The following is a 17,411-nucleotide window of genomic DNA, read 5'->3' on the forward strand; positions in this document are numbered from 1 at the left end:
GCTTTGTTTTATCTTCTGATCCATCAGTAGCTGTTCTGATACCTATCCCTCCAAGTTTATAACACACAAATATATTAAAGCCTAGCATTGATGGATAGGATATATAAAACAGGTATGGATAACTAATACTTACAAGAGCCTAGTAGATGAATTTGTCATCTAATCATGTACTTAAACTACTGTGAAGTATAACAACTTAGGGCCTGATATATGGGTGTATATCCATTTTATAAAATATTGCAGCATGACCTCTCATTCATGGGGTTTGCAATTTCACAAACTATAATGGAATATAGATTATATAATAAAAAAAGGTTTACAAGAGACATTTTTGGAATTCGGAGTTTGAAAGATTGTGTCGAAGAGCTTGCCTCTCTTGCAGCTTGGTGCCACACAAACTTTGTGGTTTTGCTCTGTTGGACTTCTATTTCCTTATCTTCCACCCCCCTTAACTGTTCCTGAGGGAATAATAAATGCCTGAGAAGTCATGGTTACATCAGTTAAAATGAAAATGCAAGGTAATAACTTTTAATTGGATCAACTTATGTTTCTGAAGAGTCCACACACATTTCTGTAGAGAGTGTAGCTGTGTAGAATGCCTTCAAGATGTGGAAACAGGTCATCCATTTTAAGGAAAACAGGTCATCTCAATGTTTACAAGTTTAACCCCTCTGTATGGTTTCCTGTGTGTTCCCCATCATTGTCAAGTGGACAGAAGGTTTCACTACTTAGCAGCAGCTTCAGATGCTTTGCTGCATAATAGTAGTAAATAATAGTATTTATATAGCACCAAGTGCAGTTTGGTATGGTGTTTGAACAACACCGATTATGAAAGTGTATAAAGCAATGTATTTTTTTTATTTGTTGTTAACTCTACTTCATTGTTGAGCAAGCTAGTGTAGTCCACTGAATAGTGAGCCAAACTTGGGACTCTGGAGTTTTTGCTCATTAGCTCTCATAAGTCCTTGCCTTTCAGCTTCAGATTCCCATCTGTAAAACGGGAACGTTGCAACAACAACAAAATTCCCCTATCTATGAAAGGTGAATCAGCTTGTTATTCACAAACTCAACAAATCCTTTTGATTCATGCTTCCTGTTCGTTTTATTTTATATAGTGCCATCTATTTTGAAAAACAAAGTCCATATCCTCATTAGGTATCAGTGCAACAATCTTCTTTCTGCTGCAACAGAGCAAGGCTGTATTTAATTCAGATAAGAATCACTAGAATTCAAATGCAAAATGAGCTTTCATCCCTAAACCCAGCCCTGCACTTTTCAAATCCATCCAGATTCTGGTTCCCTTTTAAGCTTCATTCCCACATTCTCCTCCACCCTCCATTTAACATACCATGCAATTCTGCTTAATAGGTATGCAGAGATCCTGCTGCAGCATGTGAGGTTCTGCGGTCTGAGGTATTAACCCCGAAACAAGCATTAGAAGAGTAGTAGCACTGGATCTGTGGCATCTTCCTAAAGTCATACACAGGGCAGCAACATCATAAGAAATCAGCAGCTCTTTCTGGGCTCCCTTCTTCCCCAGCAATAATAATAACTTATTATTTGTACACTGCCCATCTGACTGGGTTGCCCCAACCACTGTCTCACATTTCATTTCATTTCATTTCATTTCATTCATTTTGCACTGGATACAAGCCACTAATGTAACTAACAAGGGTACAGTCACCGCCACAAAACCAGCATGGAGTAGTTAGCCTTATCAGGATCCTACTGCTCCCTAGAACTTTGCATAGACTTTGGGTCCCCGTCCCCCCCAGTGTGGCTTGCCCTGCAGTTTGGGGTGCCACTCCCTTCACCTGAATAAATCAGAGAAGCAAGATTACATGCATGAAAGTAACGTACATTCAGATCAGTTCCTTTGGGGTGTATGTTCAGGACCCAGCTGGACAGAATGAGCAGGAAAGCCACCCAAAGGCAACCCAAGGGAGGGTGCCTTACCAGAATTTGAAGAAAATGAAGCAATATACACTGCCATCCAAGAGGAGGAGGGGCTGCATGACCAATTGGTCCAGAGCCTAAAATTAACTAATGCCATCACTGCTTCAGATGAGCATCTGCATCCACACTGCAGAGCTCATCTAGACCTTACTGAACTGGCTGCATGCATCTTTCGATGCAGCCATGAATGTGCGTTCTCATCCCGGGCCACTAATTGTTTTGCAGGAATAGTAGCATGCAACCTAAGCCAGATCAGAGTTCAGTATAGTTATTGTCAGCAACGGTGAAATGAAAACCACCTAGTTTGGAAATTAAATATTTGATAGTGATAAGAGAAAAGCAGTTTTTTCTTTGTCTCGTTCTTTCTTTCAAAAAGAAAGCTCTTCACAGAAAAAGAATTGCAAGCAAAAGGCTCAGAGTTTGCTATTAATGTTTCTGGAAGACTGACTTGATTCTTCCTACCATAGCACAGTAATGGAAGGATGGTGTTCTATATTTGTGCAGCTGGGAGGAAAGTTGTGCTTATGCTAAAAGAGTACCTTTATTTTATCTCTCGGACTCCACTCCCCATTTGTAAAAAAGCAAACAGAAAATTAGAAAACAGTGTCAAAGCTAAAAAAGAAAACCATTTGTGAAATAATATATTGTCAAAGTCACCATTATCTGGATTTCAATCTACATTAGCAGTTGTCAGCGTCATTATTAAATTGGCTTCAAAGTCTTTGCACCCTCAGGTGGTGCAGTGGATCAGTGTGTCTGGCTATTAACCAGAAGGTTGGTGAATCGAGCCCATCTAGGGACAGCTGTGGGCAGGATTCCTGCATTGCAGGGGGTTGGACTAGATGACCCTCTGGGTACCAACTTACAATTCTGTGATTCAGCTGGCACTGTCTACTCCATGGGTAGGCAAACTAAGGCCCGGGGGCTGGATCCGGCCCAATCACCTTCTAAATCCGGCCCGCGGATAGTCCAGGAATCAGCATGTTTTTACATGAGTAGAATGTGTCCTTTTATTTAAAATGCACCTCTGGGTTATTTGTGGGGCATAGGAATTCGTTCATTTTTTATTTATCTTTTTCAAAATATAGCGCGGCCCCCCACAAGGTCTGAGGGAAAGTGGACCGGCCCCTGGTCTACATTGAAAACATCTAAGAGCCACTCTAGAAAGTCTGGGGAGCTGGTTTTGCAAGTTTCAGGATATTCCACTTTAGAGAGGGCGATTGTTGCTACTCAAATGGTTTAACCAAATATGTGAAAATATTTAAAGTCTAATTGTCCCAATCAGCTTATGTAGTGTTTGTATATTGGCCAAGCAAGTTATTTTGTTCTAGTTGCAGAGATTCGGAAGTGGAGAGAACGCTGTTGCACTCAGGTCCTGTTTTGGGCTTCCCTTGAGCATCTGAGATGCTGTACTAGATGGGCCACACCACTACACTTTTATAAAATGTAGAGAGAGCGTTCACACACAAACACAAAATCAAAAAAATAACAGAATTATAGGGTTATGGATCTATAGATCTTAAGACACTGGTCTGTGAAAGAGTGGCTTACAAATCACCCAGCAACAAGATGGGCAGTGGCTATAGATATGTGATTCTGAGCACTGCCATTTTCAAACAGCAAAAGAGTTTGCTTACAGTTCAGCAGCAGATTAAAAGCTGATGGTCTGATTCTAAGGCAGCAGAGGTCCAGTGGATTAATATGAGCTGTAGGAAGCAACAGAATACACAAGCCCCGAAACATTATTTCACATTGTCCAGTCATTTAAAGCTTTTCTGTTGCACAACGCAGCCTCTAAGTGCTTCTGTGGCTTGGCAAATGTGCTATGGTGAGATTTCCAGCACATCTTCTTTCCAGTCCTCTCCTTCCTGCTCTTCATTGTCCAGCTGCTCAAATTCGCTAGACTTGTCAGGTTTTCTCTCTCCAGGAGTTTTCAGGAATCTGGAATTTTAAAGAAACAAACATGCACACTTTGAGCTAATCCATATTCCCATTTGTTTCTCAAGCCCACTTCCAACCCCAGTCATTGGGCAAAACAACACATTCAAGTGTCCCAGGAAACGAGATTAACTTAGCCATTTTGTAGAAAAATCAGTGGTGAGGGACCAGATCCAGAACATGCTTCCAATCCAGTTTAAGGACCAACAACAGCAGTCTTCTGAAAACTGCACAAAATTGGTATGGGTCCCCAGTTTGGATTGGAAGCACGCTGTAGGTCTGGGCCCCATAGCTGATTTTTCTGTAAAATAAAAATGGCCAGAGTAAGCATGCTTGCTTGAAGTCACATGCAACTTGGTCTGCATCTCAGCATCACATACAAGATTCCCTGCTGACTAAGGGGCTCAGCCTTTGGGTGAAGGTCCTTGGCTCAAACCCTGCTGTCTCAGAGTTCCTTGCCACCAAGGAAAAGTCCTATAACTGAGCAAAACAAATTTTCAAAAGGTTTCATACCTTTTAGCTGAGTAGATCTGCACTGTGGTGCACAACAACTCTCCGATGCAGGTGGGACACAACCAAGTTGCCCCCATCATCCTGCTCCACTAGAGAGCAGAGCACTTCCTATGCAGCAAACAATACCTATCCTGCTAACGTGCAGTTCTCTCACAGTAACTCCCCAGTGAGCTCACTTTACAGGTTGAGCTCTTATTTTCTTACCGGAATAAGAGTTTCTGCCCAGGTTCCTTTTTGATGATGTTGAGTTTATAGTAATGTCTCAAAGCTCTTGACATTTTCTCATACGTCATGTTCCTGCGATTCTGTAAATTCAAAAGATTATGGGTTTTGTTCAACTGACAGTTGATTTCCTTTGGCTGCAATAGGAATGGTTTAAGCTAGGTTAGCTAAAAAGCACCATAGGATCTTCCTGCAGAATCGTAGTTCAGTGGTCACTGGACTAGATGCTTGAACACTCAATTCCAAACATAATAAATTGCAACAGATGCTGTTTTAAATAGAGTTGAGCGACGAATGGTTCGAGCAACTTCATTTGAAAGTGTGAGTTAATAAGATTTTTTTAAAAAAACAGCTGCCTTAGTGTACATCAGTAGTACATTTAGCCCAGTGATGTCTATTCCAATTGGCTGTGGCTCATCATTGTATCAGGAGCAGCTCTTTCCCATTCCTGCAACCTGAGTCCTTTTAGCAAGAGTTAAAACAGATTGCACTTAGAATTTTAGTGCTCTGCCACCAAGCCCCCTCTTCCAATCCCTCTTAGATTGTAGATAAGAGTTTAGAATAAAATAACCTGGTAAACCATGTTTACTGCTTGAACAGGACACCTGCTGAGATCTTTAGACAGTGGACTTTATTTCAAGAAGAATACCGTATTTTTCGTCCTATAGGGCGCACCTTCCCATAGGATGCACTTATTTGGGGGGGGGGGAATAAAGGGAAAAAAATTATTTCCCCCTCCCAAGCCCCAAAGAGCAAAGAAGCCATGACAGCGAGCGGGATGGATCCCGCTAGCTGTCCTGGCTTTGTTTTTAGCCTCGGGGCTGGGGGTCCAGGAGCGAAGGCGAGGTTGCGCTCAACCTCGCCATCGCTCCCGGAGCTTGCGGGGAAACCTGAGCTCCCCCCCGACCCCAGCCCCCAGAACGGGTCCGGGAGTGATGGCAAGGTTGCGCAACCTCGCCATCGCTCCTGGAGCTTGCTTGCGGGGCTGGGGGCGGGGGGCAGGGGAAGCCCGAGCTTCCCCCGACCCCAGCCCCCAGAACAGGCTGTTGCCCGCAAGCCTTGCGAGCCCAGCGGGAACTCCCGCCGGGCTCGCAAGGTTTGCGGACATCTGCACGAAGCACGCAGCGTGCTCCGGAGTGCGCCCCGTGCTTCGGGCTGCAGCTCGCAAGGCTTGCGGATAGCTTCCTGAAGCCTGGAGAGCGAGAGGGGTCGGTGCGCACCGACCCCTCTCGCTCTCCAGGCTTCAGCGAAAGCCTGCATTCGCCCCATAGGACGCGTACATATTTCCCCTTCATTTTTGGAGGCAAAAAATACGGTAGTTGTTGATGGCAATGTGGAAACTCCAAGGCAGGGTAAAATAAATTTACCCACTTTTTAAATCTAAGACAATCTTCCAACTTTACCAATAAAAAAATTGGCCTAATCATTGTACCTAAATCAAGGGATCCCCACATGAGTAAATACTCTAGGGGTACTTACTTGGGTATGGCTCTGTCAGCTAGGAGCTCTTACCAACCAGCAGATCTGATATCCCCATATGCCTGCTCAAACAATGCACCCTAAAGGCAGCTTCAATAATAACATTTATACTATACATTATTTTTATTAGTTAGGTTTTTAAACCTGCAAGTATCCCTTCTGTTCAGGTGTTTCACCAGAATTAGGGATGGCCCAAACAACTTTTTAAAAAATAAAATCTGCATCTACGTAATTCCACATGAGAAGCTTACTGGGTACCTTGTGATTACCCCAGAGCCTGGCTAGTCCATTGGGGTCAACAACACGAAATATCTTGGCCTCTTTATCTTCCCATTTTATAAATGCTTCGTATCGGCTGTCACAGAGGAGCTGGTAGACGTAATCCCAAAGTAACCTGCAGTCTGTAGTATAGCAGAAAAAAGAAGGGTTGTGGTTCAATCAGCTAGGATGACATAAATTAGCATCTTTACTGGGCAATTCTGTATCATCCTTTAGGTGAGGGTGCATTTCCAAGCTACCACAAATAAGTGGCCAATGATGTGAGGAAGAGCAGGGCTACCACGCTGCAATTTTGTGCCTGATAGCAGACCTCTCTTACTCTCAGTGGGTGAAAAGTTCAGCATTTGCCCCTGTGTGGCCTGAAGCTAAGAAAGGAACTAAATGTTACCTCAGCAAAACACAGGTTCCCATAGAAGTGTTTGCTGAGGTAATCCAGGAGCAAAGAAAGCTTTTATAGGAGACAAAACAGCAAGCCGGTAGGATGTGTGCTTGACCTCTCCCACCAATTATCCTCTGAAAATGTCCCCTGGCTGTGTTTCCCTTTGCTTAGTCTTCCAGTTTGAGAGCCTGGCCCTGAGGAGATATTCACAGTGAGCTTGAAAACAGGGCAAGGGAAGAGGATGAAGCCTTCCCTTCCACCAGCCTATTCTTCCTTGAAAGTGCCGTCTAGCCACACACCCCTCCCATATTTCCCTTTGAAAGCGCTGCCTACTCCCCATATTTCGGAATTGTCTTGTGTTTTATTTGCGTATATTTTTGTAAACCTCTTTGGGAAACATTTTGTTTGAAACACAGTCTACAATTTTTTTAAAAAAATCAAATAAAACACTTTGAGTTTGTAGAAAAAGTGCCACAGAAATTACAAATATAATCTGATTTATGACAATGGAGCTAAGGATCACAGAAAATTCATGCTTACCAGCAATTTTACCACTGACTGGAGCTGGTGTCCCAGGAAACGAGCAAATAATATCTCCCCTGTAATTGATCCCCAAATTATGATCAGAGAGACTGATGGAGCCAGGGCTGTAGAAGATCTTGGCTTGAGATCTAGTCATGTCTGTATGGCTTGGAAGACTTGTAGGGATGATCAACCTTTCTGTCGGGTGTGAATGGCCATCAGCTGAGAGACCATCTAACTTACATCTCACACCTGTAAGGAGATCAGGGCTTCATTCAGTATATTCCCAGTCACTTGAATACTATGAAATGAACTTATAACAAGAAGTAAGCCCAGGACCCAAAGCAACTATGACAGACTAACTGGCTAAAGTTCTTTCCTAGCACTATGCATCTAGCATGGACTTTGGCACCTATGGGAAGAATCCCAAAGATTATCTCAGAAGAGAAGAAAACTGAAGGAAGCAGTTTATTTTATTTGGATCCAATATCCTGGCATCGTTGCACCAGGCTATCAGTCCTGTGGTTAGAGAGCTAAGCTTTTGAACTCTTAAGAACTGGTGTTTAAGTTTTCTGGTTTTCCTCCTTCCTCCCCATCTCTTTTTCCTTTCGTGCTGTGTCCCACTGGCTGAGACCTTTTTAACTGGAGCTATCAGGGGTTGTACTTGAATCTTCACTTTGCTGATCAGGTTCTCTAAGCCTTGCCCCCTCCCACCTTTAAGGTCTAGATTCTGCCTGCTAGCATGTGAGACTCCAAGGGTAATTGACCAAGATGAATCCACAACTCCATAGCACTCACCTTCTGGAGCGCTCTGGGCCTGTGCGTGTTCTGCATCCCGAAGGGCAGAGTTAAAGAAAGGGCTAGAAATAAGGGCTCGCCTCTTGGTCTTAATATATTGGAGCAATTCATACAAAACATCTCCTGTGGGGAAAAAAATAGAGAAAGACCAATCCCACGTTATGCATATCCCCCAAAAATAACATGAATGGCAGTTTTGGGGTATATGTTGTGAAAACCTATGCACCATTTTCAGAGAATCGTAGAGTTGGAAGAGACCCTGAGGGTCATCTAGTCCAACCCCCTGCAATGCAGGAATCTCAACTAAAGCATCCCTGACAGATGACCATCCAACTAAAATCCTCCAAGGAAGAAGAGTCCACATTTGGTGACTCAAAAGACATCCTAGTCAGTCAGGAATTTCCATCTTGCTTTACAAGACAGAAGCCCAGTTTACTGAGTACCTGAGAAACTGAGATCCACTATTAAACTCAGCCAAGTATTTGACCTACTCAAAATGATTTTACGCCTGCCCTTGGGGGTTGTCACCTTTTGAGTGCAAAGGCTTTGCACATTATTTCCATGCGTTCCCTTTAGTGTTATACCTGCACCCAAGCCTTTCTAATTCTCTTTGCCTGTAAGAAATCCTTCATTTCCCTTGAGTTATTAAGGGGAAACATTTCTAACCTGAGTTAGGAGCCCGCAATCTGAAATCTTCCTTGGTGAGAATACACAGGGCTTTCCCGTTCATTTCAAACTTGCTTTCGTCTGTTTCCCTGAGGGAATATTCTTTCTCAGCCCATCTCAGCCAGTGACTCACATCATCTTTGCTCCACAGAGAGGGCTGGATTCCTGCAACCAAAGGAGACTGATATTTAAATTAAAAGAACAAGGCAATGATCCCCACTCCGCCCCCGCCAGTTTCTGAGATTTCCCCACATGGTTCTTATACATTTTCAAGTCTATATTCCCAGCCAGGTGGACTAGGAAATTGCTTTTTAGAAAACGAAGGGTGAGGTCCTTAGGATGCTGAATTGTGCATCAAATAATCAATTCTGCATTCTCATAGTATAAAGTATCATATCAAAATACACAACCCTGAGCCAGGCTGGCTTCAGACATGCACTTAAATAGGCTTTCTATTTCCTGCATCTCTAAAACTGAATGAAAAGTTTATTAGAGTGTATATCTCATTTAACAATAGTTCCCCTTCTGCTTTCTCTCTCATTCACATCACAAGACATTCTTACGATTACTTTGCCTTAATAGGCGAAGAAGACAGATGTCGTGTATCAAGAAAAGCTGGGTTGGAAGCTACTGGATGCTGGTTCAGCCATCATTCTTGTCCATCCACTCCTCACTCCTCATCCTGCTTCAAACTGAAAAGCTGCAAAATTCCATAAATTTTTTTTTCCTACCCCAGCAGAAGAAAGTTGCCTTTGCACAGAAAATGTTGAGAGTGCTTTCAGACCAACCCCTCCACTCCTAAAATGTTATGTCTGTTTTCATTTACACTAGGAGTGCTTTAATAATGTGGCAGGCAGTAGGTGTGTTTGACCAGTGCATCACCTGACCCAGGTCTGCTCCATAAAAATATTCGTACATATGAGAAGTGATGATCAGAAGCGAGTGTCATTGCTTATGCAGCCAAAAATGAAACTATCCATCTGCAAAAGGGAGATATCAGGAGGCTTGGGGGGAACTCAAGATTTTGCAGAAGTACAAACTTCACAGGGGAAATCCTGTGTGAGGTGCTCTTCCCCCAAAAAGAAGATCATGCTCACTGGCCAATGAGTGTGGTCTGTCTGTTATGGGGGGACAGAAGAGCGGATGAGAGAGGTAATGAAATGGAGTATCCAAACAGGAGCACTTCACACTGCAACATTTTGTTGCAGGTCTTGCTTTTTTAAAAATTGTATTGATCACTGGTCCCTTACATCATGACCCTTCTACTCACTGAGGCAGCCTGGTAATGTGCAGATTTGTCCCTCGTAGAGTAAGGATGGAACAGATGTGGGCTGGAATTGCAGGGGCAAAGCAGATGTTGCCACGGGACCTGAAGAACTAGTTGCCACTTCACCCTTTAGAAAGGAGAAACATACCGAAGATGTGGAGAACAAACTGGATTCCCTATGTTTGAGTCATGCCCCGCTGCAACATTTATATCACTCTGTGCTATACAGAAGCAAGTGGAACCTGTTCCGATGGCAGCTTGACGATGAGAGCAGTGTAGAAGGACATTTGTTGGATGATGGACAGGGCCATGCACTTGAGCCAGGGGTCGGCAAGGCTTACCGGCCATAGGCCGGATCACTCCCACGGAGAGTGGGCCGGGCTGGCGCAGCATGACACCAGAAATCACACCTGCACATGTTTGTGGCGCCGGAAATCACTTCTGTGCATGCTCAGGATGCCGAAGATTGCGCATGCGCAGAAGTGATTTCCAGCGTCTGGGCATGTGCAGGTGTGATTTTCAATAGCTGCGCATGCACAGATATGATTTACGGCGCCGCTCGGCGAGTCTCCACGCTGCGCTGGTTTAGTGCAGCAGGCAGGGGACTCACCAAGCGGGCAGCTCAGTTCAGGGGAAGCTCGTGGGCCGGTAAAACAGTCTTCATGGTCCCCATCTGGCCCATGGGCCATACGTTGCCGACCTCTGACTTAAGCCATGCAGCTCACTGAGTGATCTTGGGCTGCTTACTGTATCCAAGCCTCCTCCACATCCTTGATTTGTTGCACAGATAAAATGACGTAACCCCACAAATACTACCTTGATCCCCTCAGAGGGAGGGTGAGATAAAAATGGAAAGCAGAGCTTTATGAATAGCAATGGTCATTGTATTATAATCTGCTGCCATTCGATCATGATACAGTGCAGGAAAGGCTGGTGAGGAGTAACTCATATCACACGGCACACATATTATTATTTTTTAACCCACTGTTTTGTGCAAATCTGCTATATATCAAAAAACTTGCATCTAAAAATAAAAATAATAAAATGGTGAGTGCACAGGCAAACCAATACATGCAGGCATGCTCATAACGGACTTCAAGTTTGAAGAACTCTGGAAGGGCAAGCTACTGTCATGGCTGGGAAGGACACACACTTTTTAAAGAAAACTACTGTTTTGTGCAAGTCTGATATATCAGAAAACTTGAATCTCAAATGGAGGCACACACAGGTAAACCAATACAGTACCTGCCCACAACAAACCTCGGATTTCCAGAACTCAAGGAGGGTGGGGAAATAGTGACTGGGGGGAGAGGACAACAGCACACCATGCAAATACATCCCATCAAGCACTATCTACTGATGTAGATGGGAACCCTTGGACAGAAATCAACTTAAAGAGTTCATATGTGGCTGGAAGTGCACAAAACCCCACGGGGGGCGGATCAGATCTGGGGGACCCATGTGTGTATTAACACTCTGGTGTGTACACAGCCATCTTTGGCAGTAATTCACCAAATTTCAAGCACAGAAGGGATGTTTCTGTCAATGCAATTTCTAGGCAAGACTTAGATCTGAAGAAGAAATTTGTTTCATTTTTGAGTTGAGTTATCTTCTTCTCAACTCAAAAAAAAAATCTGTTTAGAGACTACAGCACTTCTGTCACAATCGCTATATGTCTCGTAATCCAGACATTGAAACCATAGCCCTCATCAATAATAGTCTCCATGCATAGGATACATCTGTGCAAAGTGTTTTTCATGTGGCTTTGAGCAAGGCAATTTCTTTCAGGCTATGTATAAACCATACATTTAAAGTCCACCCCCCCCCAAAAAACCCAGAGAATACTAAGTACTTTATGGAGTGCTGCTTCTACTAGGGGTGAACTACAGTCCCCAGGATTCAGGTGTGCGTGTTTTAAATATATGGCATATACACACAGCTTCAATTTTCACCTTTTGTGAAATGGGAATAATAGATACCAGGGTGGTTGTAGAGAGAAATGCAATATAAATAAATGCAAAGCACTTTGTAACTGAAGGCAATGATTCAGACAAAATTAAGGAAGTTTAGGTCTCATTGATTTTGATGGAAGAGAGCAAAGGTTATGAGTGACTCCATCATTGAAATAAACAGGATCTATGCTCTGGTTTTGCCAGAAGCGGCTTAGTCATGCTGGCCACATGACCTGGAAAAAACTGTCTGCGACAAACGTCAGCTCCCTCAGCCAGTAAAGTGAGATGAGCGCTGCAACTCCAGAGTCGTTCGCGACTGGACTTAACTGTCAGGGGTCCTTTACCTTTTTTAAAAAAAGCTAACCTGAGGCTGATATGTCAGATGCTATAGCTATTTTTTAGCCATATTTCATGCTAATTAACCTATGTGTCTATGGATTTATTAAGTCTTTACTATATCAGTATTTGAAACTTAAGTCTCAAATCCTCAAATACTTGTGTATTCTCACTGACACTAAGAAGTCTATTCTGAATAGACTGAAGTCTATGTGTCTTTAAAATGGGCCTGAACAGACATAGACTGGCTTGTTAGCTGTTTTAATTAGCAAAGAGGTGGTTGTATTAATTGGTTGTTATCTTCCCCCCCCCAAAAAAAATCAGCAGCACCTTATTGCGTATTGTTTATACATTATTGAACAAGCTTTTGTGAACTGAAGTCTATCATCCATCTAATTAAGTGTTTAAAAAGCACAATACATTTGATAATTCTTGAAGGTGCCACAAGACAATTTGCTGTTATAGTTAGCCTTAACCACACTTAAGGCACTCTTTACACAACAGTTTAAAAAGTGTTTCAGATTCAAACACCCAGTGAAAATAAAACTGAAAGATACCCACCCATTTTTACACTTCACTTCTAAACTATTTTTAAAAAGCTGAATAAAATAGAGAAATGTAGAGGAGGAAATTAAATAATGATCCAAATTAATCATTGTTCAGGCATGGCAACAGCAATGATTAACCAAAAACAAACACACTCCCCCCCCCCCTTGCTACAGAATATTAATCAGACTGTCCAGCTAACACTTTATTTCTCCATTTGTGGCAATACATCCTCAAGAACAAGCTCGAGTTGCTCTTTACTTTCCCCATATATGAAACTCAAATGTACAATCTTCACTGCCTAAGAATAAATGCTGGGTTTAAAAAATGTTATTTTCCTCTTCCAGCCTAGTCACAACATTCACAAATGACATACTCCAGCCCAAAATTGTCTTTGTCACTTGGTGAAAACAATCGAAAAGCTTTAGCCTGTCAGCCAAGGAAAAAAGAAAAGGAAGTGTTTAAGTTTCAACACACATTTTTGTTTTGTTTTTTAAAGTTGATTATACCCCTCCCTGGCCCTCGTTTTCTCCTCCAAAATGCTTCTCCTAGAACATTAGCTTATTTTCCTTCCCTCTTGTGAAATAAACTGGGAAGGGGAGGGAGGGGGGAATTCCAGAGTTTCTCCAGCCTGAAATAAGCCAATTAACAGAAACAACTCAGAAAACTTTATCTGAGGACTTGGGGAGCTGAAACTGTCCACGAGGAACGTGGGAAGTGGGAGGGTCTCAGGTACATACAACCTGAGGCTCGGGACGCGAAGAGGGATGGGGACCACGTGTGTGATGAACTTGGGATGCGCGTTAAGAGAGAGAGGAGAGAAAGAAAACGGAGTTGGCGCCGGAGACTGGGCACAGAGGACTGAAAGGGGGGGGAGGTACAGGGGGTCCGGTGAGTGCAGAGCGGGTGTCCCACGGGCTCCCAGCATCTCTTACTTACCTGCATTACAGGTGGGAAGTGGAAGGTGGAGCCGCTGCTTCGGGGGGCTGGGGCGCTCGGGGTGCAAAGCAAGTCTTCTGCCCCCTGATCCTCGCCGCCCTCTCCCTCCCTCTCTCTCCCTCTCTCTCCCTCCCTCCCGGCTTGGCAAGCAAAGGCAGGAGATCGCGGTCTCCGATTACTGCGCTACCCTTCCGGGAAACGAAAACGAAAGAAGCCGGATCCGAAGGTTGCTGGAGTTCAGTCCGCAGAGCACCCACAGCCGCTTGTTTGCCGGCTGGTCCCGCCTCGTTGTGCACAGCCAGCGGCGAGGAAGAGGGTTTCTGAAAGAAGTGCGCTTAAAGGACAAACAGTTAGGAGCGTTGCTTTCCTGGAAGGAAAAGTCCCGCGGCGCCTTCAAGGCTAACATAGCATAGCGTTCCGAGGGACGGATTAACGTTTATGCACCCCCCCCCCCAAAAAAAAACAACATTCAGAGCTTCTGCCACGATGCAGTCGTTAGCTGGAGAAGGCAGATCCATCAGTTTCACTGTGCAATGGACGAAACCTGTAGAACCAGAAGTTGGGTGGCCATCGGTCTTGGATGTCTTAGTTGAGATTCCTGCATTGCAGGGGGTTGGACTACATAACTCTTGGGGTACCTTCAGGGCCGGATTTAGGTTTGATGAGGCCCTAATCTACTGGGGCCCTTTATATGTCCAGCTGTCCTTTGTCGCTGTTTTTTTGTTGAACATATGCTATATATATGGTAATTTATGGACCTATCAGGTATCTAAAGCCATTTGCACATATTGCCATGCAACCAGTCCATGCAGAATGTAGGCACCCTATAGTATATAGAAATGAGCAAACCAGTGATGTTTTAGGGAGCAGGCTAGCAGGCAGGGCCCATTATTTACATCATAGGAGCCTACACAACACAAAGTTACATTATGTAGGTTTTATTTTATTTGTTTTTTATCTTATATTTTGGAAATGTACATCCAGTTTTTTCCCCTTTAAATTTTTTTGGGGCCCCCCAAGAGAGTGGGGCCCCAAGCTATAGATTGTTTAGCTTATACAGTGGTACCTCGGGTTAAGAACTTAATTCATTCTGGAGGTCCGTTCTTAACCTGAAACTGTTCTTAACCTGAGGTACCACTTTAGCTAATGGGGCCTCTTGCTGCTGCTGCACCGCCGGAGCACGATTTCTGTTCTCATCCTGAAGCAAAGTTCTTAACCTGAGGTACTATTTCTGGGTTAGCGGAGTCTGTAAACCGAGGCACCACTGTATGTAAATCCAGCCCTGGACTGTACCTTCCAACTCTACAATTCTATGAAAATGGTGCCCAGGTTTTCACAACATATACCCCTAAACTGTCATGAATGTTATGGGGGGGGGGATATACAAGTCTACGATTCTTTGAGTCTATGAAACCTAAAGGAGAGCGCTGTACCTACTAGGGAAGATTTAAAATGTTAATTTTAAAACTCTGGTAAGCACAAGGCAATCTTTAACAGCCAGATTTGTGTAACTCTTAATCCATGGTTGTGACCATGGCTTAGAAGTCAGCTGTTTCTAACTCCTCAGAGTTACACTAAGAAGTTAAATATATTGAGTTCAAAGGGGCTTAAAGGTAAAGGGAACCCTGACCATTAGGTCCAGTCGTGGCCGACTCTGGGGTTGCGGCGCTCATCTCGCTTTACTGGCCGAGGGAGCCGGCGTACAGCTTCCGGGTCATGTGGCCAGCATGACTAAGCCACTTCTGGCGAACCAGAGCAGCGCACGGAAACGCCGTTTACCTTCCCGCTGGAGCGGTACCTATTTATCTACTTGCACTTTGACGTGCTTTCGAACTGCTAGGTTGGCAGGAGCAGGGACCGAGCAACGGGAGCTCACCCCGTCGTGGGGATTCGAACCGCCGACCTTCTGATCGGCAAGTCCTAGGCTCTGTGGTTTAACCCACAGCGCCACCCGCGCTTACTCTGAGGTAAATATGTAGGCAGCAATATTTGCCTATTTACCTGGGAGTAAGCCCCATTTAGCTTAATATGGCTTGATTATGAGCAAACATAAGAGTGCTGGATCAGGCCAGGGGGGTCCATCTAGTTCTCACCATGCCCAGCCAGGTACCCTTGGAAAGCCCACAAGCAGGATCCGAGTGTGAGAGCGCTCTCCCCTCCTGCAGTTTCCATCAACTGGTGGATTAGTTACCCTTTTAATTGATTTAAGCACCCTAAAAGCACATGTAACCCAATTTGTAACACAAATTTCCCCATGGCACGAATTTCACACATTTTTCATTAGAAATAATGAATGCACATATCTGTTTCCTCACATGAGTGTGTAGTAGGAAGCCCTTATTCATGGTTTATCCCTTCTGCCTGTACACACATTGGCTCAGTTGTCCTTTGCCAGCATCTCCAAAGTACCTATGGGCAGGTGAGTGCCAGCTTCAACCTATGGTGTAGATTAACTGGAATAGAGCATGTCATCCAAACCCTAAACCAACAAGATTAACGTACTGTATTAGCTTATGAAACTGACTTCATGAACAATGGTTGGAAACTGCTTGTTCCACCGACAATGGTTGTAATTAACCACTGTTTGTCTAGGTTTAGATGACATGGCAAGTTACGGTTCTTCTAAAATGCAAGTGAAAGCTTTTCATCTCATAGCCAGAGCAGGAGAGGAAAGACACCAGAGGAGAAGGGGGTGCTTTTCAGCCCTAGGACTTACCTAGGCTTATTTATGCAGTGCTAAATTTTGTGTTATGTCTGAACCAGCCCAGTGAAAGAGAGGCATGGGAATTTGTCCCGTATGATTAGATAATTAGATTGGGATTCTTGTGATCTCCTGCATGGAAAGTGTTTCAAGATACGTAATTATTATGGGAAATGACCCTCAAGTTGGTGATCAATAGCATCATTTTTTGCCCACTTTTTCAATGTGTGAACCATGGCGTATATTGTCCAGGCTGCATTTGCAATTGCGTCTAAATCACGAGAGTGATAGTTATTCCTAGTTAATTTATCTGAAAATTAAAGGGGTGGATGTGATTGTGTGGGTGGGTTCGCACACATAAGCTGTGATCATTTTCAGGCATGTCTAGAAGTTTCTCTCCAAACAAGAACTGAATGTGAAAGGGCTCATGGCATATAATGGTATACAGTGGTACCTCAGGTTACATACACTTCAGGTTACATACGCTTCAGGTTATAGACTCCGCTAACCCAGAAATAGTGCTTCAGGTTAAGAACTTTGCTTCAGGATGAGAACAGAAATTGTGCTCCGGCCGCGTGGCAGCAGCAGGAGGTCCCATTAGCTAAAGTGGTGCTTCAGGTTAAGAACAGTTTCAGGTTAAGAACGGACCTCCGGAACGAATTAAGTACTTAACCCAAGGTACCACTGTATATACATCTTTACATGTGTGTGTTGATTATTCCTGTGATTCTTCCCTTTTGAGAATGTGAGTTGTTGATTCCGTTTGGATGCAATACCTCAAGGACCGCCTCTCTCCATGTGAAGTTACCTGAGTTACCTGAGTCCATATGAAGTTACATGAGACCACCCTCTGAGGCCCTTCTTCATGTGCTTCCTCCATGAGAGGGTGGCAACATGAGAATGGGCCTTTTCTGCAGT

General features: G+C 43.9%; 1 protein-coding gene across 2 annotated transcripts; it reads right to left on the minus strand.

Annotated features, from left to right (window-relative positions):
• Positions 1-1,077: 1,077 nt before the first annotated feature.
• On the minus strand, positions 1,078-14,084 carry ETV7 (ETS variant transcription factor 7). Of its 2 annotated transcripts, XM_081010145.1 has the most exons (8): positions 13,793-14,079; positions 10,023-10,146; positions 8,753-8,917; positions 8,087-8,209; positions 7,307-7,540; positions 6,367-6,509; positions 4,612-4,712; positions 1,078-3,897 (listed from the first exon to the last, which is right to left on the minus strand). In XM_081010145.1, exons 1-8 carry the CDS (start codon positions 13,796-13,798, stop codon positions 3,780-3,782), a joined length of 1,014 nt encoding a protein of 337 aa, XP_080866271.1. In that variant the 5' UTR covers positions 13,799-14,079; the 3' UTR covers positions 1,078-3,779. The 2 variants fall into 2 exon arrangements, with proteins under 2 accessions (XP_080866271.1, XP_080866272.1); XM_081010146.1 differs by lacking the exon at positions 8,087-8,209 and having other exon boundaries at positions 13,793-14,084.
• Between the last annotated feature and the right edge of the window lie 3,327 nt (positions 14,085-17,411).

Source organism: Podarcis pityusensis, assembly GCF_964106645.2.
Source record: "Podarcis pityusensis genome assembly, chromosome: 6".
Taxonomy (NCBI): domain Eukaryota; kingdom Metazoa; phylum Chordata; class Lepidosauria; order Squamata; family Lacertidae; genus Podarcis; species Podarcis pityusensis.